Source organism: Daphnia pulex, chromosome 11 (assembly GCF_021134715.1).
Source record: "Daphnia pulex isolate KAP4 chromosome 11, ASM2113471v1".
Taxonomy (NCBI): domain Eukaryota; kingdom Metazoa; phylum Arthropoda; class Branchiopoda; order Diplostraca; family Daphniidae; genus Daphnia; species Daphnia pulex.
The window spans coordinates 3696383-3724198 of NC_060027.1; the positions used below are offsets into that span (position 1 = coordinate 3696383).

The following is a 27816-nucleotide window of genomic DNA, read 5'->3' on the forward strand; positions in this document are numbered from 1 at the left end:
AGGCTACCCCGGTTGATTGCGCTGATTTCAATGGAATCCATATGAAATAGTAGTGCTGCCAGTCCGTAGTCCGTACGCGTAAATGCGTAATGCTGCCTCGCTAGTTATTGTGAAATATAATTTGAGCATGCGAAATAAGGATCTCCCGGCAACAATCTTTTGACGGTTATATCATAAGCCAATCTTGTACTCGGCAGTTTTTTTTTTCTTTTCTATTTCTTTCGTAAATCCAAGGTCGTCTGGTTTCACCTTCGATTGATCGATGCGTTTATTTCCTTCTATGGTGATCCCCTAGCAACATCAAGTCATCAAGGAAGTAGTTGATAAAAATGCGATAAGATTACGTCAGTATTTTTTAGTTTATTTGCTTTTAGCAAATTTTATTTAGAAGCGCATTTATGCGGTTAACTTGCGATGATGAGTCATTCGTATAAGAGCCAACAGAGCAGCTTGAGCCCAACATGAAGTTGGGAAGACACTCACAGATGGCGCGAGTGCCGGGTTTTACCTGACAGGTTGGTTTTAACGACGGTGATTGTTGGTGAAAAAAAATTTTCTGTTTTTCATTCCAGAGAACATATCACGTTTATTCTGGGGAGTTCTCAAAATCGTTAGAAAACGGGGGAACCTTCTGTTCAGCCGAACGTTTATTCGATTCAACAGTGATGCAAATTATATTTTGATTGAATCAACACATACACACACACGCGAGCTTTTTCTGTAAGGTGCACGTCAAGGTAAACTTAATTCATGATTCGGTCAAACCCGATTTTCTTGTCTGTACAAGGAATTTTCTTTATTGAACCTGCTTCTCTTGTATTTGTTTTATTGTTTAACTGTTTTCACTTGTTTCAACGACAGAGTGACAGTTTAACGTCAAAGCCAACTCTTTCTGATTGTTGCAGGATCCCCGCTTTAGTCCCAACAAGCCACACAAAAACAATCAATATGATCAAGATGCCTTTATTTGGAAAATCACAAAAGTCACCAGCCGAGGTTGTGAAAGCATTAAAAGAGGCAGTGACTTCTTTGGAGAAGGGCGATAAGAAGCTTGAAAAGGTCAGTAGACTCGATTCTGTTTGTTGTTTTTCCTCATTCAATCAGTATCAATTGTTTTTATTTACAGGCACAAGAAGATGTGAGCAAAAACTTACTTTTGATCAAGAATATGCTGTACGGTACATCAGACAGCGAGCCCCAGACTGACATTGTAGTCGCCCAACTGTCTCAGGAACTCTACAACTCTGGGCTGTTAGTGCTGCTCACTCAGAACTTGTCTCGAGTGGATTTTGAGGTCTGTGAGTGGTGGTGTTGCATTTTGAACTTTCGATTAAGATCAATGTGGACTTTTCTGTTCACCAGGGCAAGAAGGATGTGGCGCAAATATTCAACAACATTCTTAGACGACAAATTGGTACGCGTTCTCCAACTGTGGAATACATTTGCACCAAGCCAGAAATTCTTTTCACGCTAGTGCAGGGGTAAGATTCTACAAATTCCGATGATATCTGAAAATCACTCCGCTAACACAAAATCGCTTTCTTGACCCACACCCTCAGGTATGAGCACCAGGATATCGCGTTAAATTGCGGTACGATGTTGCGTGAATGCGCCCGATACGAGGCTCTAGCCAAAATTCTCCTCTACTCTGAGGAGTTTTATAATTTTTTTAAATTTGTGGAAGTATCTACGTTTGACATCGCCTCAGACGCCTTTTCGACTTTCAAGGCACGTCCACATGAATTATTGAATGACTCTAATCATATTCGTTATTAATATAATAATGTCCTTGCACGAAATGTGTGTTTTAACAGGAGCTGTTAACCAAGCACAAGATTCTGTGCGCCGAGTTCCTGGAAGCCAACTACGACAAAGTTTTCGCCCATTACCAAGGGCTGCTTAATTCCGAGAATTACGTGACCCGCAGACAAAGCTTAAAACTACTCGGTGAACTACTTCTCGATCGTCACAACTTCACGGTCTGTCATCTATTTGATTGTCTTCCATCAATAGTCTGAGAATTTCTAATCGTTTTCCTTGTACCCCCCTCAGGTGATGACTCGGTATATTTCCAATCCGGACAATTTGAAGCTGATGATGAACATGCTGAAGGAGAAGTCGCGCAACATCCAATTCGAGGCGTTCCACGTCTTCAAAGTGTTTGTGGCCAACCCCAACAAGCCCAAGCCCATTCTGGACATTTTGCTACGCAATCAGGAGAAATTGGTCGAATTCCTGACCAAGTTCCACACGGATCGATCCGAGGACGAGCAGTTCAACGACGAAAAGGCTTACCTTATAAAACAAATCAAAGAGCTCCGACCTCCCGAGAATTAGCCGCATCCGTCGCCAAGTCTATCTTCTACCAAAATCCTTCTTCTTTACTCCCAAACCTTTTTTCTCTCCAATCCCCCCCACCACCTCCTATAGCCTCCTTCTTGATCCGCACCCCGCCCTCATTCCCTACTCCCTTCACATGCTTGACTTTGTTTGTTTGGAGAAAAAAAGAAAAATTATCCACGGTCGTGCTGTGTATTAATCGATGAGCAGAGAGTTAACTTCCTTTAATTCAACAACTACCAAAAAAAAAAACACAAACCACAACAAAAAGTAAGTGTTTTCGCTTCTTCTTCTTTTATTATTTTTCCCCTTCATCTGGAAAAAACGAAGAAGAAGAAGAAGAAAAGATCAAAGAATTAAAAATCTGAGAAGTTTTTGGAGGATCCACCATGATGCTTGAGAGAGCTAACATTTCTGTTTAGGATTGTTTGTCTTTTGCGCACACAAAAATTCCGTTGGAAATTTTGAGATTGTATGATTTAAAAAAAAAGATAAGAAAAAAGAAAGGGTTTGTTTGCAGCTCTGCCCAAAACGCTGGTCTTTCGAAATTGTTACTAAAACTTTTTTTGTTTTGGTTTAAATCGTATGAAATCGTCCCTTTTGGAGGGCAGATAGAAACTTAGAGGCCTAGTGCGTTGTAGAATTTGAAAATAAGAAAAAATAGCAACCAAACAGCCGAATCTTTAACTCTCTCTCTCTCTCAATTTAAAACTTATTATTATATTACCTAAAATTACACAGACATACACACACCCCCTCCATCTTACTTGCTTAACAACTTGGAACGATGTAGAAGCAATTCTCTCGTAGAGAATGAAAATCAAGTTTGAATTTGACAACAATCCGTGTCGCATTTCTCTGCCAATCCTGTTAAGGATTGTCCGATCTTCCATTAATTTCATTCATTTTTTAAAAAATAATTATTCTAAATTTTTTTTCCTTTGAGAAATTAACAACAGAAGAGAAATAAAGACATCGTTATAGTGAACTAATAAAAAATGAAATGAATTAATAACTGAAAAATACAAGTCATGAAATGAGTTTTGATAATAGATCAAGAGCTGATAAATATGAATAAAGGAACGTCTGAAAATCGAGTCTCTTCTTCTCTCATTACTTTATATCTAGACATTCCATACATACACCACAATATCTATACACACATAAGCCATTAATAAACTCTTTTTCATTTTGTTATTCCCCGTGTATTTACATGGCACCATCTCTGAGAAAATCTAAAACGGTCTATTCAAATTTCACTCCGGGTTAAAAATAGCAAATGTGAAAATAGTATGTATGTATACTCATATAATATATTTCCAATGAAAATTATCATTATTTTTTTTTTTTTAGAAAAACACCACACACTCACACGAGAAAAAATAAAGAGGAAAGGTGAGCTCAACCCAAATTTGTTTTATCTCGATCGTGTTACACAGCAGCTCGGCGCTATTTGGGTTTTTGTTTTTTTTCTTTTGACATACCTTTATATACAGCTCGTTCTTGTGTGCACATACGTGATGATATAATAAGATATTATAGTCTAAAACTAATCGTAATACGCATAATGTGTTGGCTGTGTGTGTGTCTATACCGGCTGGGATACAAACATAAGGGAGAGCTGTGTGTGTTTTGATCCTTAATAATTATATGTGTAGTATATATATACGTGGGAATATTATTTGCAGAGCAGTTCTTTTATGTTTATTTTCCACGTGCAAGAAAGTCAAAAGCTTCGAGCTTGACTAGTTTTCTCAATTCACGGAGGAGAGAAATAAAAGAAACAAAATTTTTATTCGCCAGCAACTTTTGTGGGGGGTGGGCGTCGATCAATTTCCAGTAGAAAATTGCGACGTGCTGATTATCCGAAATTTTTTGCACACACGAATTTTTCATGTCCATTGATTCACGTAATGGAAAAAAAAGTGACAATACCCGAAAAAAAGAATAATCGGCTCGTTCGTGTAAAAAGAAAAAATTACAAAAACGGAATCGACAATCAGAAAAACAAAAACAACTCTGGGCAATCAAAAAAGGGGAATGGCATGGCAAGTCGAGTCGGGATCGTGCGCAATATATGTCGTGATTGTTTGACACAATAAGGGCACCACCATCATCATTATAGACACACATCAATGCAAATAATAAACAGAAACAGAAAAAAAACAGAAATTTGAACATTTTCTTATTTTCAACGATCCGGTTCGATTCCTTCGTCTAGACTCGACGTCAGAATGTGATCGGCCGCAATGGGTAGAACAAGGGCCGCCGGAAGTGGCGGAACTGTTTCATCCAGTTGCGGCTCCGCCAGCTGGACCTGGTTGTCGTCGTCCGGTTGTTTGAGCGACTTGTTTGGCGGCTGTGGCTGATCATTTCCGTCCATTTGGCGATTGCTGATCAATTCGCCACCGTTGGTTTTGCCGGCCGCCGTCATTTCCGGCTGATGAGGCCGGCGGTGCTGATGATATTGGAGGTGATCCGAGTGAGCCGCTATGTGCTGGAGTGAGACGGCCAAGACGGCCAGGGCCATCCGGGGTCGATTGAAGGCCCTCCAAGTGGCCGCCGCCGCTGCGGCCGGCGACGGCACGGCCGACTGATCCGTGCCCAGCAATTTGTGTTCTACCCTCTGGCAGTGAGTGGAATGACCCGAGACGTGACTGGAACTTCTCAGGTGAAGGCCGCCACCCGTTCCGTCTTCATCGTCGCTGGGTATGACGGCCCCGGAATCTTGACTAGATTTCCGGAGACGCATAATCGACTTGCCACCGTTGATGTCGCTCATTCCAGCCTGCAAGGCCGTCAGCGATTCCGTCAGCCCTTGCTGGGCCGTGCTGGCCGCTGCTGCCGCCGCCACGGCCGCCGAAACGGCCGCTGTAGCCGCCGCTGAAGTCTCTCTCGGCCGCAGTGCCGCGTATTCTACACGAAAATAAAACGATCCAGCGTGAAAAGTTTGATGGGACACACAACAACAAAAGTTGGTTGGTTGTTCCAACTTTTATATTTGATGGCCGGCCATGAAAAGAAATAAAGCTTTGATGTTGAAACGGACCTGAGTAATTGGACCATTTGGATCCTCTTCTTTGGCCAACTCCTCCGCCGCCATGTCCGCTGCCTCCGTGATGGTAGAAATGATTGACGTTGCGCCACTTTTTGGCGTTCAATCCGCCGCTGCAGCTGAGACAGAGCCGGAGCTCCTTGCGAATGGCCCGGTTGTAAATGCCGTAGAGAATTGGGTAGGTGACACTTCCGGCGCACATGGACCACATGGCGAAAACGTAGAGCCAATGCGGAGGCGTCCAGCTCCCCAATCCGCCCAGATGGCGGATCATTTCCAGCAGGGCCAACACCAACATGGGGATCCACGTCAGCAAGAAGGCGGCCAGCACCAGGAAAATCGTCCGCATTCCTTTTTAATAAAATTTTTACAAATAAAATTCCGGGTTTATTACGTAACATGTTTGTGTGCAACATTGTGTTGCTACTGTTGATATTGATGTAACGCGCTTATGTCTGAAATGTTTGTTGACGTGTTCCAGTCGTCAAGGTTATTAGATTAGATGGCCCAGCACGCCACGTCTATACTTACATCTATTATTTATTTCCAATCTCGATCTAGACACACTCTAGCTTATATATTGCACCTTGTATACGGTTGTCATGGCGACCGCCAAAAAGGGCGACAACACAAACGGTAACCTCTTCTTTCTTTCTTTTCGTTATATTACAGCCGGAAGAACAACTTAAACAACACGCACAGCACAGCACGGCCGAGCAGAGAGTTTTATACGTAGCACTTTTATCTATAAAATGCTATCATGATTTTCGCCAAACACACAGCTAGCACACAGCATAGTCGGGAATAGGATAGAAATACAAGAGTTCTAAATTCGGGTTGGCTGATCTTTTATTCTTTTCTCCTGATTGGCTTTTGTTTTTATTTCGCAGGTCGGCGTCCTTTTGATGTGTAAAATGAGCGTCGCGCTTGTAAATGCAGACAACGCCCGTCAATCTCCTTTTCCTATGGCAAAGTTAAATTGATTTTTCTCCCTCCGGGCTTTTTATATGCCGAGAGGATCACTGGCGTCATTGGGTCTAGGTAAACGCACGGGAAAGCTATTTTTAATTTCAAGTGTGGCGGGGGCGTTCGGCGGAAGGATCTTCTCTGTGTAAATATCGATCCTTTTTTCTATATAGGAAAGTGGAAGGAAAGTGGAGGGCTTATGTATAGGTTTGATTTCACGTCAATCAATATTTAGCCTGTCGAGTGCTGCAGAGCGTTCGGGACTATAACGTAATACACGGTACTTCAAGAGGGTCCTGGGGGGTGTTATTAGGACAAGTTTTTTTCGTAACTACAATCGATCAAGCGGCTTTTATCGGTTTTTGCGATTTGGAATTGGGGGGAGGGGTCGATTTTTTAAAATTCTAATCGATATCTTAAGTATTGCTAATTGGAAGATTAATGTCGTCTGCTTATTGCTTTCGTTTTCGTTTCAAGTTTTTCAAGGGAAATGAGACTAAGATTTAAAAAAAAAACGGAACGATCACTTTTGATTTGATTTCGATTGATTGATCACACGTGAATGAACGAAATAAAATACAACTAGATGTGGTCATCGTCATGTCAAGTTTGGTGTCGCAGCTTTCAAGCATTCTCACCAGCATGCTGTTTGGCGGGTAAATACTCAGAATAAAAATAGGATGACTAATAAGAGCTTAAATAGAAGAGTTAAACTTGTTCCAAGTTTGTCAATTGTTACTTTCCTTCCTGACAAACATTATTTATCCCCTTGTTGATTCATGGAAGTTTGTTTGCACTGTATGTAACCTTTTCCTCTGTGCAGGTTTGAGGCCTGAGCCAGCCATCGTAACAGCAATAAAGTTTTGCTTGTGCTGGACCATTCACATGACAGTCACATGATTTGACTGATGACCTCCTGCCATTAGCAACAATCACAACATCATCGCTCAGGTAATAATTTTCGCTACTTTTATTAACCTGCATGTGACCTGCCAGATTTTTTTTAAGATGCATGACTTGCATAAATGCAGTGTAGGCTATTACATGGAGACCTTCAATTCAATTCTCCTGTTTATTAAAAAGTCAGGGTATACCCCCTGGTTTATCTACGGTCTCAGTATCAACTTGTCCTTGCTTGTTTTTGTTTCTGTAAATATTTGTCGTAACTCATTGTTGAAATTTTCTATTCAGATAAACAGCATCCCGTTTCATTGGAGAAACTTCCAGTGTCGACCGAGTTGATGATCTCTTCAATTCCCCCTTCTTTAAATGTCCTCGTGTACGCTCACGTGAATGTGGGTGTATTCACGAGGACACCCTTTGTCTTATTCCGTCTGGTGGATTCAACATTTCAACGGATGGATGGAACACTTGCAGATGGATGCCTGGCTGTGGATTTCCCAGGCTTAAAGGTAGGACAAATGCATCTCTTATTCTTCTTTTTTGGCTATTTAGTGGCCGTTGATTGTTAATCGTTGCGCAGTACGGAGTACGATTATTCCCGAGCTAGGCCGTTTTGACTGGAAGTCTGGAACTTGGTTTTCTCTTGCTGTTTTTGTTCAGAGTTGTCTGTCAGAGTTCATTAACTAGCTCATTTGTAGAACGACTGCAGATCAGGCCTCTTTTTGTACCTCGCAACTTTGTCTAAACAATCAAATCGCCTAAATATTTGAACACTTGAAGCAAATTGCAACTTTGCAACCCAATTTTGTCTATACCCAGTGGGTCCGCCGCCACACCGGCGCTTGCTGGTATAAGGTCGGAGTGTTTCCATCCATTTTTGATTTCGCGAATAGAATAATAAAATCAGGAAAAAGTTAGTTTTTTTCTTTGCCCACCCCAACCACCCTGGTGGCGGATTATTGATCCCCCCGGATCGGCTAACATCAGACGTTGTCTGGGTAACAGACTCGATCTGATTACACGCCGGGACGACCTCAGCAGGACACACAGTCAGTAACACGAGAAGCGCCAGCAGCAGCATACAAAAACCGCCATCACGTTTTTATATGTATGGCCAAACTCTATAATAATATCACCAGTATAGGAAAAAAAAAATGGGCGAATCATTGCGCGAGCGGGTGACACACATAAACCGATCGGTAAGTGACCCGCAAAAAAAACCCCACCGTGACTGCTGTGTGCCAATAGACGCGTGCATGTGCAAACAGTGTGCCAAGACACACATACGAGCAAAAAAGAACCGTTTCTACGTGATTTATATTCGCGCGTCCCTTTTTTCTTTATTTGATTTTTTGTCGTTCAAATCTCCCGCGGAAATTGTTTTTTTTCCCTACCAAAAAAATTGATTGAATCTTTTTTAAGGTGGGTGATGATGATGATGTTCTCACGCTCTTTGGTGTCATTGGCCTCATTTCACTCTTCCTTTTTTCATTTTTATTTCTTGTGCTAAGCGGAAATGTGCGTCTATTCAATAGAGATAATCCCGCGGGATTGTCGGGTGACGAGAGGGGCTCAGTCCCCGAAAAAGAACCAGCCAGGGAGGGAACTGAACTGGAGCTAATGCATAACACGTCTAATATAATATGCTTTTGCTGGTGCATGTGGACGACGAGAAGCCCAGCAGTTGAGTATACTAGTCGATATAAATCACAAGGACACACTCACGACGTCCGCGCTCGCACCACTCACGACACACTACAAAAAGGGCGTCTGGCCCTCAGCGTGAACACGTGTGAGAGCAGCAGCAGCAGCAGCAGTAGCTTATTCTTATTATAAAAAGATATTTTCGCCCTCCCAACCGAACATTTTCTCTTTTCTTTTTCTTCTTCTTCTTTCACGAATTTGTGTGTCCCGCGCAGACCAGAAGAAAAAAGAAATTTCAAAGCGACAACAAGTTGAACGTCCCGTTCGATGAATCACGCACCCACAGGCTATTGCGTCTAGCTCCCGGGTTTTCTTTTCTTATTTTTAAATTGAATTTCCCGTTTCTTGTTATCATTTCCCTTAAACTGAAATAGAGATTTGTCATGGTGGTTGGGGGGGACTTGATCATTTAGATTTATCAAATCTACTTCGTATATAATGTAAATGAATCAGCGCACCTTTGACGGGAGCGGTGGAATTGATGGAGGAGGTGCTGGAGAGCCAGGAGAAGGACGGCTTGCGGCCGTTGAAGCTGAAGCGATTGCGTCGTAAGGAGCGGTTGACGTTGTTGTTGTTGTGGGTGCCGCCGATGCTGGTCTGCGAGTCGGACATGGCCACCCGGCCCAGCTCGCCAAGGATGTTGGCCAGCTCTCCGGCACCGCCGCCGCACGGCGGAGTCGGCGGTGGATTACCCGCAGCCGCCAGCGTCTGGATCCGTTCCAGCGGAGTCATCGGTGGCTCCGACATGGTTCCTGCGCCACAACAAAAATTCAAAAACAATTGATCATCGATTCCCCATGCCAATCAATCAATCGAATATAACCGTCGATCCATCATTTGCGATTTCTATTTTTATTGGACGGGCGCTGCGGTAAATCAGCCAATCATTTTTGTTATTTTATTATTACGTAAAAGGATCGAAAACAAACAACTGAAAATGGGCATCGCTCATAACGAATAGGGGAATGGATGTTATATTTTATCGTCCGCAAATGGAATCAATCGATTGATGTCATACCGAAATTGATGCGTTTGCATTTGGTGCGGGCCACCTGGAGAATGGCGTAGTAGAAGACGAGCATAGAGACGAGCGGGAAACAAAAGGTGATGACCAACAGGACGGCCGAGTAGGACAGCGACGAAGTCCAGCCCAGAAAACAAGCCCGGTGAGACTCTTCGTAATCGTACCTGATTTTAGGGGGAGAAAACAAAAAATTAGAATAATTTAATTTATGGGCCACGGCCAATTATTAAGTGACGCAACAACCGCGGGAAATTTGGAAACAAAATTTCAGGATATAGAGCCTAGACCTACATGAGTCGTCTGCCAAAATAACTTGACGTGTCAGGTCCGATTATTACATCAACTCTCTGATTCAAATTGATGATTATTCTATAGAAATGTATTACACACAGCCCAAAATATCTATTTTTTCTGGCATAGTTGTCCGGTCGGAAAAATATATAGAACCGCCAAACTTTGCTATAGACACGCGCCGTGTTATTTGGTTTGATATGCCAGACGACGACGAGAGAGAATATAACTTTTGTTTTTGTACTGCTGGACCGAAGAAAAGTTAACTTTGAGCATTGCTGGAATGGACTTTGCGAAGCTTTAACACAGGATGAAACTACTGTTGTAAAAATAAAGGGAAAAAAGCCCCGCGCGCTCAGCACTATAATACACGTTTTAACGAGAGCGTTATAGACAACAATAAGATGTGAACTCGACTTTTATAATCTAACGAGAGTTTTTTTCTTTTTAAAGCGTTATTCACGCGGTCGTCTGCTGGTGGGACGAAAGAGGGTCGTGCTGGATAATTAGGCGAAAATATCTCTCTCTCTCCTTTAGTATATTGCAGCAGCGAAAATAGCCACACGGGGGCCATTCATTTAGCGATTTTCAGACTTGCTGTCCGTTTTTCCCCTTATAACCTTGTTGCGTTTGTTAAGTTGTAAACTTTTTTTGAAAAAAAACTTTTTATGTTTCTAGCTGCTGTTGCTGCAGAGTGTGATGCGTGTTGTTGTTGTTGCAACGTGTACATACCCATAGATGATAATGAAAAAATTCCTTTTTGAGACTACATTTATTATTATTATAATATAAAAGAAGATTGTGCTGTGCTGTGAGTCCGTCTATGGAGATATTTTTTGGGGCCGTTTGGTGGACACCTGCAATCAGAGGCGCCACCGAGTCCACTGCGCAGTATACAGCTTCGAGAGAGAGTGCTGTGCAACTTTCTGGGTCATAACATACATGCAACAACTTTCGATTATGATTGTTCTAATTCCAAAGTGCGTAGTATTTATAGGCTATCTACCAAAAGAATTTTAAATTCCATGGCATTATTATTAAATAAGAAATCGACTGTGTCATTCTGTCGTCTGGCCCGTAATAATGGCGCCCGCCAGCAGCAAAAGAATCCCAACCGACAATGTTTTATCGATGTAAAAAGAGGCTGGCTGAACTATACTGGCGCTATTTTTAGACGTTTTTCCCCCCCAACAGATAGAAGCAGGTGCTGTCTGTTTACGGTTGCAAAGAGGAATCGAGTAGAAGTGAATCAAAAGGGAGAGGAGATTCAGTGAAATGGCTCTTGTGATGCGCCGCAGATTCTTTAATCGAATATGTATTTATCTATCGGATAGATAGCTACAAGGTCGAATCGGCGAGGTTTTTTGGCTCAAAAGAATGTTAATACTTCTTCCGTCAGATCCCCTCCATTTATAATACCCCATCACCAAAATAAGCAGGAAAAAACCCTTTTGGCATATCGACAAGCGAAATCGATTGATTTGTGTCTTGCTGGGAATATATCTGGGCGCACCAGTTGAATGCCAAAAACGACATACACGGGTGTGTCGCTCATTTTTCATACCCACGAACAAAGATGCGAACACAGAACAATGAAGAGAGATGAAATAGAATAGGAATAAGCGAATAAAGATGAAAGATTTTTATACGTACGCCGACCATCCGAAGAGTGGCGGTAGGGCGCAGACGAGTCCCAAACACCAGGCGAAGATGAGGAGGCCGTTGGCCCGGTTGCGTGTCATCTTGCGGGAGTACTGCATCGGCCGCACGATGGCGAAATATCTAGATGCGCAGTAGTCATCATAATAATAAAATATTACAAGCCATTAATAATAATCTATAGACACACATATTCAGCCACTCATATTTCGGCGCCATTTTTGAATAAATGGCTGTCAAACCATTTTTCAATTCCATCTCTGCGCTGGCGCATAACGAATTTTTGCCCACCTCTTCACTTACGCAGCAGCAGCAGCAACAACAGACCGCGGATGATGACCATTTTGGGGGCTGGAATAGCCAGCCAGAGAGAGTTCCATGACCGTGTAAGGAGACTATCGAACCGATCGATCTTTATCTTTTTTGTATTTTCTTAAATTCTCTTATTTTGGTGGGGGGTTTATAGATTTGTGTGTGAACGCAACACACAAGAGAGTCGGAAGAAAATGGAGAGACACGGTTGGGGCGGTTACGTCAAGTGAGGTACACGCAGGAGCTACCGTGTGTGTGTGCTACACAGAGTGTCGATGCGAAGGTCGAGCCCTGCCAGCTCAGAGAATTGGTCGACCAACGACAGCAGCAGCAGCAGCAGCTATAAGAGCCCACACGGCCTTGCCGAGATATTGCGTGATGTGCGCCGTCTTACGTCCTATAAAGCGCTATAGGCCATGTAACTCTCCTGGCAGTGCTCCCGCAAGTACCTCAACGTGTGTGGGGGGCCTATTCTTAGTTGATGGGGAGAGTGGGGGGGGGGACCTGCTTATTTTTATAATAAGACGAGCGCGCACATCTACACAAACAACATTCTTTGATCAACAAAAGGGGAGAAGAGGGCTCTTATTCTTTTGTATAGAGGAGATATGAAAAAACATAAATCTCAATTTTTTTAATTTTCTATGGGATTAAATCGTGGGCGTGTGGGGAGCCTTTGCTCGTCGTGAGTCACGTCGTCTCAAATGATAACCTGCGCCACGCCACGTTGTGAACGTGCTGGTCGATTCATCCCCATTTCCTCATTAGCTTTTTAATATTTTAAAAGAAAAGAAATAAGGAGAAAATAAAGGAGAAAATCTTTTTTGGACGAATAACTTTCTTGGCACCGAGTTCCTTCACGTCGAGAGTATCGGATGTTGACACGTCGTTTTCAATTTAAAAAAATAAGAAAAGATTTTTGCGCGCTGGGACAAAAAACAAACAACAAACGAGCGACGTGCAGAAATGGCCAATAACTTAAAGCGTCGGCGCCATACACGCACACACACACAAGTAGCGCGCCATTTTTGAAATAAAAGAAAACTGGGTGTTTAAAAAATCTCAAATAACCAAAAGTCCTTTTTTAAAAATAATAAAATCAAATGCGCAGGTTCAACCAGTCAGAGTTTAGTTATTATCAAAAAGTGAAAGCCGAAAAACGAATAATCAAAACGAAAAAAAAAGGAATTTAATCTCAAATCTAAAACATTTATTATCTATAGCTCTATCTTGATTGAAATCAAAGCGGTTTTTTTTACATCTATTGCTGGACGACGTCCAGCACACAGCACAATCTCGACCGCTCGTATAATAATCAGCGCGCGCGCGGGCAACCAGTTGAAATATATAGATGAGTTATAACATCGTTAATATCATTTCTTATTATTTTTGAAAAAATAAACAGAAGGGCGTTTCCCTCCCTTTGGGGAGATATATACTATTCCAGCTCGACACGGAAAACTACATTTTAATGGCCGTCTCTCTCTCTCTACAAACACACACACACACACATCCGTGTGTGTCTCACATTTTTATATATCTCTCTCTCCTTTATTGGTGTGTGCTGTGTGATGGCGTTTTGAATTTCTCGTTTACGTGTCGAGTTCTTCTGTTTGTTCTTTTCGGCCATTTCGACTGGGTAGCGGCGTTGTATGCGACACACAATCCCCATCCCAGCTGCCGCCGTCCATTTTGAAATCTGGCCAGCAGAAGAAGAAGAAAAAAAACCATATTGGTTTTTTTCCTGATTTATTCATGAGAGTAGCAGCAGCAGCAGTACGGTTACTCTTTTTTCTTAGATATTAGACTATGCGCGCCCAGTCTAGTCAAAAAATACGGTGACGGGCGGCCCGCAGGGTCGTCCGCGTCCTGTATAGTGTTGCCCAGCTCTAATGGTTTTGATGGGGAAAACTGTTGAATATGAATGAGCTAAGAGAGTCTTATAATACAGCTGGGAATTTATTTTTACTTTTTTGGGTTTCTTATCAAATTTGATTTGATTCATTTCAAAAATTCGCCTAAAATGGGAAAATTTGTTTTCGCTTGAATTGTCTCTCCCAACGGCGTCGTCATTGCCAGCAACGACGTGAGTGTGAAATCGATTCGACTTTGATAACGAGTTCAAGGGTGAACTGTGTTTAGCATCACAATAGAATTGATCGTGCGACCGCATTGAATGAACCCCAACAGCGCGGGCTATTTAAAATGTCATCAAAATAAAAACTGCCACATCACTGATTGGACGCGGGAAATTTAAACAAGAAGAAAAATAAAATAAAATAAAAACTTTAGGACTTTGACCTGTTGTGTGTGTCTTTTGTCATGGAGCACTAAATAAGGGCTACAGTCGAACGAATGACTCTATGCGCCGATTGAGTGTGTGTCTATTTATCTGCCGAGACTGGAGAGCGGCGGCTCAATATATGCAACAAGGCGAGAGGAAGGTCTTGTAAGATGACCATCAAAGAAAAATGGCGACTGCTGCTGCTGATGTTGCTGGCCATATAATATCAATCGATGAAAAAGAATTTGTGATGCGTGTATAATCAGATCGAGATCGATCGGCGGACAACCTGACTGATGGCCAATACGCTATCAACTAACACACACACACGGCTTGTTATGAATAGCACACAGACCATTCAAGGTGGCCTCCCAAATGCTGAAATTTACAAATGAACCGGTTTCCTTTTATTTCTTTGATTTGATTTTCTATTTTCGCTATTTTCTCTTTTCTCTAGCTGCTGTCGATCGATGGCAACGCATCGAATAAATAAGCGCATCGCCCTATTCACGTGCGTATACTACTTATAGGACAGTCGAATTGACAGTTGGAGAAAAATGTCTAGTAGTGATCGGCCAGCAGCCGTGTCCCCCTTTTAATATGCAAATCTCCCCGCTCGCTCGCGCCCTCATTTATCAAATTCTTTTATTCACGAAACGACAAAACTATTCGATCGCGCCATTTTCCCCCCTTTCCGAATGAATCATCCCCATCTACCGAATGTATCACGAAGAAAATGCCGTTCGAATCTAGAAGAAATCAAAATCAAATTCTCGTTTTTTTATATGCGCCGCCCAGATATGGTCAAAGATTTCGCGCGCCATTCCAATTGCGGAATGATCGATCCAACATTTTCTTTACGCACGGAATACAATTTCAAATCAAAAGAAAATTGAATAATAATAATTAAAAAGAAACACTCACCTATCGAGCGCGATGGCCGCAAGAGTCGCCGAACTGGCTACCGTTACCTAAATAATCAATCAATCAAAAAAAGGGGGAAAATGTTCAACTGTCCATTTACACACAACTTGGCAGCGCTGGGTGCCGTAATAATAGCCAGACAACCAACAACAACAACAACAACAACACGAACGTTGAGGCGTAAAAGCTAAAAAAGTTGAGTTCGTCTATAATAATCATATCTAGGTTGTTTCTTATTATTATTATTATTATTGTGTAGGGGATGAATATGGTAATTTATTTTTGGAAAATTGTCCATGGGCTGACCAGGATGGTGAAGAAGGCGTTGATGTAGCACCAAATGGAGCCGAAGATCCACTGCTGCTTGATGGACGAGACGAGGATGCAGGGAAAGACGCAAAAGGAGAAGATCAAATTGCTCAGCGTCACGCTAAACACCAATCTGATTTGAGCGGGAAATTTAAAAAAAAAGAAAAAGAAAAACGATAGTTAATGACACAAATATTTTATTGCGTATGTATTATATAAGCCGGCGTGATTTGATTGCGTCTATTTTATATATCTATAAGCCGGGGTGCGATTTATATTCATAAGATTGAAATTGCGTCTGCACTCGAGCAGCAGTATAGACAGGAATTTTGTTTTAAATATTTCCGCGCGCTCTGGTTCTATATCTACATATATCAGATTTTCTAGGAATAAATGTCGTTCAGTCACGGTCGTATTTTTTCTCTCCACCATATTTTTCATTAAAAAAAGAAAAAAGGAAAATGTAGTTTTGAAAAACAAAAGAGGCTCTAATAAGAGAGTCCAAGAGAAAAAGAAAGAAGAAAAAAAGGGACGAACGCTGTGTATAAATCACAGCTCAGACGTCTTATTAGACCCGCCATCCGTCATTCGCTGTTGCTGCTGCACGTATATATATATAATATAAGAAAACACACACAGCAGCACAACGGGGCAACCTCCAGGGGGCCATCATCCAGCTAGCGCTATAGACGAGAAAGAAGAGTCCGGGATATGTCGTGAGCCAGGAAACAACCGAAACAACCAGCAGCATCTCAGCTGGCCGGCGTCTATGTGTGTACTATAGGTATATTTATATGTTTTGTGTTTTTTGTTCTTTTCTTTCAAAAAGACTACTCTCGGCACAAATGATAAATATAGTACTGAAGATATATAGACTCACGGAACACACACCGCTCGCACGGCCAGGGCCAGCCATAGCCAAAAGGAAACCATTCCGCTCGCTCTTTTATGGAACATTTGATCCTTCTGCATCTCTAATCCCCCACCGTTGATTAGGGATATTATTCCTTGCATAAATAACGGCAGCAGCAGAGTATAGGGAAATCGAGCTGAAACATGGTAGGAGTCGGATTTCCTTATAAGGTCAAATGTTGTATAAAAAGATCGGATCGATTGCCGGAATGAGAGAGGAGGTCGCGCCGGTTACGCAATCAAATGTCGATATTATTATTCGCGCTACCGTGCTGTCTGCTGTCTATATCCGACGTATATAAAATAAAATTTCAGGTAGAATAAATTTAAAATGTGCCAAAAACAGAGATATGCTCATCATTTTTGTTTTTTTTACGACTCGACAATATAAAAATGTGCGAGTCTTTTATTTTGTTTTTGTAGACTCTTTTTGGCGATAATAATAATAATATGATGCTGGCTGGCCGCGGTCTAATATCAAACAATTGATTCATCCACACGCGGAACCGAAAACAACCTTCACGCGATATATCTCCTATATAATAGTATAAGGAGCTAGCCGAAATGGAAATTGATAAAAGAGAGAAGGACCCCTGCGCTATGGTGGTGATGTTGATCCAGCTCTGATATGTACATTATCAATACTTTGCTATCGATATATAAAAGACAAAAAAATAAGAACAGCAGAGAGAAAGAGAGATGCTGGATTATGGCCGTCATTGATCAATGTCCGACCATTTGATACTCGTCTATCCCGCGCTCAAAGCAAATAGCTGCGGGCCTCTATCCATTTACCCCGGCGTGATGGCGCTCTTTATAAATCCATCACGAAAAATGAAAACTGACAAAAACAAACCTAAAAAACAATGTCTGCTGGTCAAAAATAATAAAGAAATCTGCGTTTTGTAATTATAAATGGGAAAAGAAGACGCAGTTTATAAAAGAAGAAAAAAAAAAGCCCGTCGGGATATTATTATGTAACAAGTTTATACATAGTACCCCCCCAAAGAAATATTTGATTATGTCGGGGGCGTTGTCGTTTTGTTGTGGCGTTTGTTGGCGTTCAAGTTCAAACAAAAAGGTATTTTTATTTGAAATAAATCGAAAGCCCACAGCCAAAATGTGTGTAATGAAATCTGACGTGTGAAGGTGACCCAGCACCGTGTGTGTGTATATATTGTCCAACACACACACACACACCTATCGAGAAAATAAAAAACAGGATGTTATCCCGCGAGAGGAAATATTAGAACTGGTGCTGCGCCTGATCTTTTTTCTCGATCCGAAAAATATTAAAAAATAAAAACAGGTATTATATGTATGATGTAGACACACAAAAAAAATAAATATATGGAAATGTGCTGCTGCTGCTGCTGGTGCTGTGGAATTTTGGTTGAGTTTGTCTTGTCAGACTTTGTTTCACGCTCAAACGGACGCCAGAGTGTCGAAGAGTTCAGTCAGCTGGACACAGCGCGCCGGGGCTATCGCGTGTAATATGCAGATGAGCCAGTCCGTTGCTTTTTCCCCACCATTTTATATGTTGTTACAGGAAGAAAAGAAAGTCGATTGACCGTTTTATCGTATACGAAAAGCATCTCCAAAGGCGTTTGCAAAATAAGAGACTCAAGGCTATTACATCATTTAAAAAAAATAAGAATAAATAGGTACTCGCCAAGATCCCTCACTTCCGGATTACAGTCTATAGGGGAACAAAAAAAAAATACCTGGTACTTTTGAGCCATTACGCAAGACAGTTTTTTTGGGCGGAGTTGAGTGATTAAAGAAATACGGTCGGCGGGAGACAGCGCGGTTAAAGAAAAAAGAAGAAGAAAATAAAAATAAAAATCATTTTTTTTTAGTTTTTTCACCTTACATTTTATTTTTTTTTTAAAGAAAAGGAATTCAATCATGTGCACGAAACTCTTGTAGATTTCAAGGCCGGGCGTACCGACAAATTTTTTCACGAAAGAGAAAGACGACTTGTGTGTCTGCGGGAGTATATAACGAGAAATGATTAGATCGTCGTGAGTGTGTGTGTAGGATTTTTTCTTCTTTCTTTTTCCTCCCAGCCATGTGTCGATTTTTTATTTTTCAACATTTCATATAAAAGCCGACAGAATGAAAAAAAATTGCGCACGTTAGATTTCCTGTACGTCCGACTAATATTTGGCCGCCCAGTCAATTAGCTCACCTTGAGAGCCGTCGGGTCTATATTAGAAATCAAAAATGGCGATAAAAGATTGATTTCCTGACTGTGTGCTGGGCCACTCTCTATACGTCAAGAACGCGTCTAGATCAAGACAATAATGCACCGCCATCAGCACCGCATCCAGTTATATTCGATATATCTGTCTGGCTGTACATTTCTATCAAGTTTTTGATTCTCTTCCGCCCCGCCCATCAGCTGTCCACACTCGGAAATCTATTGGACCTTCACATCTAAGTCTGGGCCGGCTGAGACGGAGCAAAAACCGGTCAAAATATGCCAAACAATCATCAATTATTAGAGGTAGCGCCGGGAATTTCCTGGTCGACATTAAAATGCCATTTTCCCAGTTGTTTGATGAATTTGAACTTGCCGCCCACAGGATTGATGCTACTTCCTCACTTAATGTCAAGTGTTGGGAAGGTTAGAACTATAATATTATAACCTCTCTCTTTCTTTCTTTTCTCAAGGCCGGCCCAGCACACCAGCCACTTCTCTCTGTGTAAATTGCCCATTTCTTGTTTGGGGCTTTTCTCGTCTCCACACACTTTCAAAAAGCTTTTTCCTCTCACTCACTCACGCGTATATTGTAGAGAGACTTGCGTAAATGTTGTATAATACTTGGCCGTCTTTTTGCAACACACCAGATGGGCAGAAACAAAAAAAGTCAAAAGAAACAATTGAAAACTCACGCCAGATAAATAAATCAAAGCCCGGAACCGCGCTCGACGGGAAACTTGGGTGTGTGTGTGTGTGTCACAGTGTAGCTATAGTATATATATATAAGACTCGTGTTAAAAAAAGATAAACGGATAATCTTGTTTTGTCCCATGTCCAATGTCCAACACACAAAAGAAAACGACGAGGAACCCCAAAAGAAGGAAAACCGCTCAACTCCTAAACAACAACCCACAAGGCCAGCCGCCAGCCCAGCACCAGCAGCAAGTGTGTGCCACAAAATGTGCCGTTAACAAAAATATAAATACGCGCAATTTTTTTTTCAAATCAAAACTAAACTAAACTAAACCAGAGAACGAAAACAAAATCATGTCCGGTCTGATTATTATTTTTTCGCTTCCGCAATCCGTCAACTTTTTAGAAATTTTTAAATTTTTTTAAAAATTTTAAATTTGGCGCTGGAAAATTTTTAAAATATTTTTTTGAATTCCTGTCCGACTGTGGCGTCTCGACCGTTTTTGGGATACAGTACAAGAGAAAAAATTCCGCCGTGTGTGCCGGGCTGGCCCAGCATCAGCAGCAGCACTTTAGATATATATATATATAAATAAATCTACAACATTGCCGTATATGCGTAATTGGACTGTCAACCGTTTTTCCATCTTTTTTTTGGCGCAAGCTTTTCTGATTATTTTTCCCGACTGGCGCTGATATGTTACGTGTGCCCTTGTCCATCCCGTAGACGAGTCTGATGGGGGGGTTTGATATTATGCGCATACCTTGACGTCCATAAATGTCCAGCCAAAGCCGGTGTGGCCCGTTTGCCTTCTAATTCATCATCGTCAACATGATTTCGGCTCCGTTAGACTACTATCTAGTCGTCACACACACACGAAAATATTCATCTCCAAGGGGAAGAAGAAGCAAAAGCAAATTTTTCTCTAATCATTTTCGTTTAGCGGGAAATGAAGAAAATAAAAAAAAAGATAAAAAAATTTAATTTTTATTTTTTCACGCAAAAATAGATGTAGTACAGCAGCGTACACGTTGAAAAGATTGGATGCTAAGCTGCTGGAGTGCTTCACAGTATATTCTTTGGCCGACAGAAGCCATCCTCTATGCTGATGGCGAATTGAGACGCCGTTTTTTAATCAACAACAATCACAATCAGTCGACGAGGACGTCGTCGGCCTTTCTATATATGTTTCTAATCAATTTCCAGCCAAAGACGTCAGAGGTGCAGATTGGCGCCCTACAATCACGACAGATCCCGCCCGGCCCCAATTGGAACTTTCCCCGTTTGATACACGCGGAAAATAATAAAAAGAAGAAAATAAAATCTGCGAAAAATGGGCGAGGATGAAAAAGGTTTTTTGATCACATTTCATTTTATAATTGGACGCTATTTATACATAGAAAATTTGGCCAATGAGGCCTGTGAGTCTGCTGAACTGCCAGGTGGTTGCCAATCGATAAAAGTCCAACTAGACGACCCAAATGAAAATGTCCCCACACAAATATAAGAGAAGCTTATAGACGTGCTGTGGGGTACGATTCAAATAAATATACATAAATAAATTCATTTTCATCCCCAGCGTGGCCCTTTATATTTTATGTAATATGTCTTCCAGAGTAAACACGTCTTATACATCCAGCAACATATCTAGGCTATAGCTAGACTCTATTTATTCAGCCCATGCAAAATGTGGAGCAGTAGTACATATCGATCTCCAAAAACTCTTCAACATTAAGTAATATCATTCACGACCAAATCTTTTACATCAGAAAAGAAGTAAAAAGTAAAACTTTTTTTCTTTTTTTCAAAGCGCATCCATCACTTTCACGGGGGCCTTTCTATCGGCGCCATCAGTCTCTTCTATATGCGTAGACTGGGAAGATACATTTTCATGAGCACGATTTAAAAACAAATTTTTTCAAAAAGAGATTTTTCAATTCTCCGAATAAATTAATTTGATTCTGAAAGTTATATTATACATTTTCCAACCCCTTGGAGAGATTGCACAGGTGTGGCGACCGTGACGTTATTATACCCGGAAAATTGATCTCCAATGTTGAAAAAACATTATATAACAATAATCATAATAACCGGTGTGTCATTTTTTGAATAATTTTTTGGTTTGGGTTCGAAACTGATTTGAATTTTGGCATCGACATTTTCTGCTCGCCGCCAAAAATGTTGCCAAGTTTTCGGCTCGTCAACTTTTTTTCGCAATGTCGTAACATAAAAAAAAATAAAAGAATTTTTGTATTTTTATTTCTTCTTCTTCTTTTATTTCTCTCTACCACATATTTATTTTTAATATCTTTCCACATATGGATGATGAGATATTATATAGCGCCCGGGCCAACCTGCTGGCTGTCGTCTCTCTAACAAGACAATTAGACACTTTGCCGCTGGTTATGTATTGTATAAAAGAGAGAGAGAAAGACCACCCAGTTATATAATTCAACTCAAATGTTTTACCAAAAAGAAAAAGGAGATGAATTTATCAAGAAGAATGTCATCATTATATATATATGCTATTATTATTACATCCCCAGCACCACTCTAGGTATTTTTTGTGCTGTGTGTCGCGTATAGCCGTTTCACGTCGTCGTGGACTGTTTCGCAATTGCCCAGCGCACCGGAAAATTGCTTATTTGGCGTCCGTCGACAAAAGACAAATTCCTTTTTTTCTTTCCACAGAATAATAAAAGAAAAAGAAACAAATTTTTGATTTCTTTTTCAAATTTTATTACTACGCAGCAGCCAGGATATCCAACGTGTAAATAATCAAAGGTGCCTGTTCTTGTGTATATACATAATATACCCTATAACCTCCGCAGGCTCCGCTATGTATAGGTATATACAACTCTATTTATCCCCCCTAACAACTTGTATTGTTATGATTACTCTGCGGAGAGAACTTTCGACGCCAAAGAAAATTGAAATTTCTATAATATAAGATAGAAAAAGAAAAGAAATAAGATATTTTCGCCACTGTGGGGCTGTATATAGACACGGGCCATGTATCAAAGAAAAAAATCTATATTCTCTTGTATTATAGTGCTCACGGGTCTACTATATAGCTCTAGCTATATGTGCTCTGGCGTAATAATCTAAAGAGATATTGAAAGATCAATGAACTCGGGTCTCTCCTATAAATATGATGGCGAGAGGGAGGAAATATATATGTAGTACAGAGATGTAATCATGTTTCTCTTCTTCCGGGTTGATCTAGCTCTCTGTACATGTACATGTAATACACACACGAACGTATTATTACTTATGGATATGTAACCGCCGCCATCACGGAATATTATAGAGACATGTGTAGTACTGATGAAGGTATATAATACGTATACAGTCCTTTATAGCGTCCGATAATATTTATTACACTTAAAGTTTATTTGCAGCGGATGTTGAGCGCTGACCGCTTTATCGTTTTGGGCGGTTTGGATTTAAGGGGGGATCGATTTTTAATCAATTCTAATCGATATCTTAGATATTGCTAATTAGAATATTAATATCGTCTGCTTTCGACTTTTCATTTTCAAGATTCGAAAAGAAGGCTAAAGATTTCAAAGAATAAACGAGAACGATAATTTTTTTGAACGTGGATGCACGAAGATAAAATCACAGAAATGTGGTCGTCGTCACGTCAACATGGTGTTTGAGATTTCCATGCTCTGCATGTGTTTTTGGCAGGTAAATACTCAGAATAAAAATGGGATGACCATGGGAGCTTAAATAGAAAAGTTAAACTTGTTCCAAGTTTGTCAATTGTTACTACCTGACTAGCATTATTTATCCCTAAGTCAATATGCATGGCAGTTTGTTTTAAAACCTTTTCCTCTGTGCAGGTTTGAGGCCTGAACCAGCCATCGTAACAGCAAAAGTTTTGCTTGTGCTGGACCTCCAGTCATATGATTTGACTGATAACCTTCTGCCATCAGCAGCAATCACAACATCATCGCTCAGGTAATAATTTTCGTTACTTTTATTAACCTTTAACCTGCTGGATATTAATTATGATGCATGACTTGCATAAATGCAGCGTATTTCATGGGGACCTTCAATTCTCCTGTTTACTAACAATTTGGGTATAGCCTATGGTTTACCCACTGTCTCAGTTTCAACTTTTCGCTGCTTGCTATTGTTTCTGTAAATATTTGTCGTAACTCATTGTTGAAATTTTGTATTCAGATAAACAGCATCCTGTTTAATTGGAGAAACTTCCAGTGTCGACCGAGTTGATGATCTCTTCAATTCCCCCTTCTTTAAATGTCCTCGTGTACGCTCACGTGAATGTGGGGGTATTCACGAGGACACCCTTTGTCTTATTCCGTCTGGTGGATTCAACATTTCAACGGATGGATGGAGCAACTGACGAAGATGTCTGACTGTGGATTTCCCAGGCTTAAAGGTAGGACAAATGCATCTCTTATTCTTCCTTTTAGACTATTAGTGGGGCGTCAAATTGTAAATCTTGACATAGAACGGAGTACGATTATTCCTGATGAGCTAGGCGGTTGACTGGAACTCGGCAGTAGAACGAGAGATGTAGTAACGGCTACAGATCAGGCCTGTTTTTGTACCTCGCAACTTTGTCTGTGAGTGATCAATCAAATTCGAAAATATTTGAACTTGAGACACTTATTGAAGAACAACATTATTTCTACCAAGAGGGTCTTTCCGCCACACCGGCACTTCCTGGTTTGATAGGCTCATTTGAATTATATTTCCCAACGGCCACAAATGATGTGAAACTGTTAACGCTGGAATATGTCAACATCCCCAAGATATTTCCCCCGTTATTTCATTACAATTCGCTTTTTTAAACAAAAGAAACTCTCATCAATCAAACTAAACACAATTGATTTCCCCCGTGGGACTTGTTATATAACTGTAATATATCCGAGAAAATGAACATCAAAGTCTAGATCTATATCAAAAGAAAGTGTAATCTCCCACCACCACCCCCGTGAGCGATCTACTATAAGCTCATTTTCTTGTGTAATCCATTTTGGGCGATAATAATAAGAAAAAAACAAACAAAAAATCGGCGCAGGATCGTCATCTATATAATCCAGCCCGGTCTTTTTTCCTTTTCTATATTATCTAATTCGTATTTCTTTATATATCAAAGATGATGTCTAGTCGCCATCGCCAACAATTCCAGTTATAAAAGTAGGGGGGTAGAAAGACGTAGCTGATAAGTAGATTACTATAAGTAGACGCACTTTGGGTCTAATTTTTCTGCGGGGATCGTGTCCCATCCTGTTGGAAGAGAGACAGGAGCGGACAGGAGCGATAGGAGAAATGTGATAACGAACCTGTTGGACGGATGAGTGAGGAGCCCTCGCCGTAGGAGGGTGCACGTGATGAGTCCGTTGCCGATGACGGCCGTCAGCCAGATGAGGCCGAAGGTGGACGACTCGGCCACGGTGGCCCATTGGAAGAGACTCTCCACCGAGGATTCGACGACGTCGGCCAGCGTCGACGACGTCGTCTCTCCTCCAATTACCAGCAGCTGCCCGCCAGCACCGTCTCCTACTCCCGTCCAGTGATGCTGATCCTGAGGCTCCTGCTGGGCTTCCGTCCCCGCTGTCGAGTTGAACGCCATTATCTCCCGTGTCATTGATTAGACGACACCAACCTTGTTACTGTCCCGACACGACGACACTCGAACGCAATTTTTCCTTTTCTCGAGACGTGATCCTCTACCGTGAATGCCAAATCACGGCCGATTCCCCCCCAGCTCGAATTTCTTCTCCCGAATTAAAATTAAAACAACCGAAACGGGAGGTGGGATATTTGATTTGTTGAATTGATCTCCCAAATGGAATTTTCTTTCGTGAAAGACAATACGAGAATCCAAAAAGAAATAGGAGATGTTGAAGAAATAAAAATTTTCAAAAATAAAAATAGAAAGAAAAGAAATCAGAGAGGGAATCAATCAGGGTCACCCAGTAGCCATCACCGCACATACACAACACAGGTGTTGGAAAGTCGTTTCATCGGTCCTTGTCAAATGATATTTTAAAAAAACTCGATTTCAAGGGACCAAAAGAAGAAGAAGAAGAAATTTGAGCATATCACTTGGTTAGTAATTTCAATCACACGCACAACTGTTGTTTTGGGCCATCGTCGGCCGGCTGCTTCTGGCCATCAATTCGAAACCATCCGCATTTAGGAGCACTACTACTACCGGGCGATCGACCCTGCATGGTGTTGTACAATCTACCCAACACTCTTGTGTGCTGAAATGGGTTGAATTGTCAAACGAATAGAATAAGATTTAAAAAGAATTGTCCAGGGGCGTCTGATTTTTCCTGATTATTTGTCTTCTCACTGGGTCTAACGCGACAGAGTTGTGTTTGGAGGCGAGACCGTGCACCGACTGGACTTATTTCCGTGACGACCAGCTTCCTATATATGCCCCTCACACACGCTCACGCTCACGCAGTTGCCCAGTCCCGGCACCGCCTCTTTCTCTCTCTCTACTTAACGTATACAACTCCCCCCCTTCTCTCTCTCGGCTGGGTGTGTGTGTGTGTGGGTAGATGTATATGTATAGGATTATTCTTTTTATGTGTAGCGAAATATTATCAAGGACCCACCCATTTCTTTTGAAAAATGAAAAAAAAAAAGATCTAATTCGATCTTTTAAAACTCATTAGATTAATTATGGGCGAGATTTTTTCCTTTCCAGCTGGGAAATCAATATCAGACTGAAAATAGACTCTCTAATCAACGTTTCCTTGGGCTCGACATTAGAGTTTAGATGTCGTAATAATCTGGTATGGTATAGATGTAATTTAGTTTTGACATTTTTTCTTTTAACCTGGGAGGGCCAGAGTCTATATTTGCAACGGTTGCCATAGCGACCGCGATGTCGATGGAGGCTCGATTGAATAACATCCAGCCCCCTTTCAATGCCATCAAAACTATTTTCCTTGTAGTTTTCTAAAAATATTTTAAAAAGCGCAGGTTGTTTGATTTTTTTTTTTAATAAAGAGGAAATTGTCGTATGGCGCCAAATTCAAAAAATAAAAGTAGTCCGCGCAACTCGTACGATGACATCATTATCGGCTGCTTCCGGCAACCCCATCACCATTCCATTTCCGGCTGTTGATTGTGCGTCTCTCTCTAGTCTATAGCGCCACACATCATCAACTACTCGGTTCGATGACGTCTGTTTATTCCCCTATAAATTGCTATTGATTATATAAAAGAAAAAAAAAGGGAATGTACACACAAGTGGCTTTGATGTATGCAGTGGCGCAATCTCCGTCCGTGTTGTTTCGACACTGGGGGGCCGTTCAACCGAAAATGGTCAAAAAGATTGGACAACATTTTGAGTCCAACACGAGAATCGTTATGTTCTACTGCCTTGTAATATTCGGAATTCGTTTTGCTCCTGCATTGCTGCTGGACGAATTCGAATGATCCAACGCGATTAATCTAAATAAATATCTCTTCCCAATGCTGCGTGCATACGATTAGCGTCAGCGCAGAACAAGAGAAAGAAGAATGGTCAGAATCACGACCAAATAAAGGCGGTCGCCCATAATGATTTGATATGCCCGCAAACTTTTTTTTGTTGTTTGTCTTAGATATTTTTCTTTTGGGTGAACATGCTCAATGACGATGGCGATTGATGGGCAGCCCAGCCCAGGCCAGCCATCAGCCATCATTGGACATGAATTAAATATTTTGATGTCAAATTGATTTGATTTCCAGTTGTCAAATGGAAATCAACTCGAATCATTTGTCTAACCAATTGTTTTCCCAAGTTATACACGTGTATAACTATAGCTGGACGAATCAAATAGCATGACTGGGCAGAAAAAAAAAAACAAAAGAGAAAATATCTGGTGTCCACACCGATAAGGGAAGATCTCAACTGCTGTGCTGGGTGAGCGATAGAGAATATAAATACGGCGATATGGCAAAACGGAGTAGAGACAAATCTCTCGCAGAAAAAGAAACCCGACCCGCGTGTTTATATTATATACACTCTACTACTACGTCGTCCGTCCGTCCGTCTCTCCGCTGTTGTAATAAAAAGCCATTGAGCGTCTTAAAGACATTGGGAATTAAAGGCCATATAAAGAGCAGCTCAGCAATGTCAGACTAGAGCTAAAACTTTATTTTTAAACTCTACAACACTGTGCCCAAATAAAAACGAATCGCGGAAAAGATGTCGCCGAATTACTACAACAGCAGTTGAACAACAACAACA

General features: G+C 41.2%; 2 protein-coding genes and 2 long non-coding RNA genes across 5 annotated transcripts in view; 3 read left to right on the plus strand and 1 right to left on the minus strand.

The window, feature by feature from the left end:
* The first annotated feature begins 476 nt into the window (after positions 1-476).
* Positions 477-3437, plus strand: LOC124208217 (protein Mo25-like). Of its 2 annotated transcripts, none has more exons than XM_046605984.1 (7): positions 477-737; positions 862-1059; positions 1127-1294; positions 1363-1481; positions 1560-1728; positions 1815-1979; positions 2053-3437. In XM_046605984.1, the coding sequence occupies exons 2-7, from the start codon at positions 949-951 to the stop codon at positions 2335-2337; spliced, it is 1017 nt and encodes a 338-aa protein (XP_046461940.1). In that variant the 5' UTR covers positions 477-737; positions 862-948; the 3' UTR covers positions 2338-3437. The 2 variants fall into 2 exon arrangements, with proteins under 2 accessions (XP_046461940.1, XP_046461939.1); XM_046605983.1 differs by having other exon boundaries at positions 906-1059.
* A 263-nt stretch (positions 3438-3700) lies between these two features.
* Positions 3701-26043, minus strand: LOC124208213 (putative tyramine receptor 2). The gene is made up of 8 exons (XM_046605972.1): positions 24905-26043; positions 15769-15904; positions 15463-15509; positions 11937-12065; positions 9987-10156; positions 9427-9720; positions 5390-5746; positions 3701-5256 (listed from the first exon to the last, which is right to left on the minus strand). The coding sequence occupies exons 1-8, from the start codon at positions 25207-25209 to the stop codon at positions 4532-4534; spliced, it is 2163 nt and encodes a 720-aa protein (XP_046461928.1). The 5' UTR covers positions 25210-26043; the 3' UTR covers positions 3701-4531.
* The window catches only part of LOC124208220, a 28774-nt gene continuing 8190 nt past the window's right edge, over positions 7233-27816 (plus strand). Inside the window, exons 1-2 of the long non-coding RNA XR_006880343.1 lie at positions 7233-7312; positions 7553-7773. This is a non-coding gene — a long non-coding RNA (uncharacterized LOC124208220). The remainder of the gene's footprint in view (positions 7313-7552; positions 7774-27816) is intronic.
* LOC124208219 lies at positions 23420-23918 on the plus strand. Its single transcript, XR_006880342.1, has 2 exons — positions 23420-23549; positions 23775-23918. It is a non-coding gene; the product is annotated as an uncharacterized LOC124208219 (long non-coding RNA).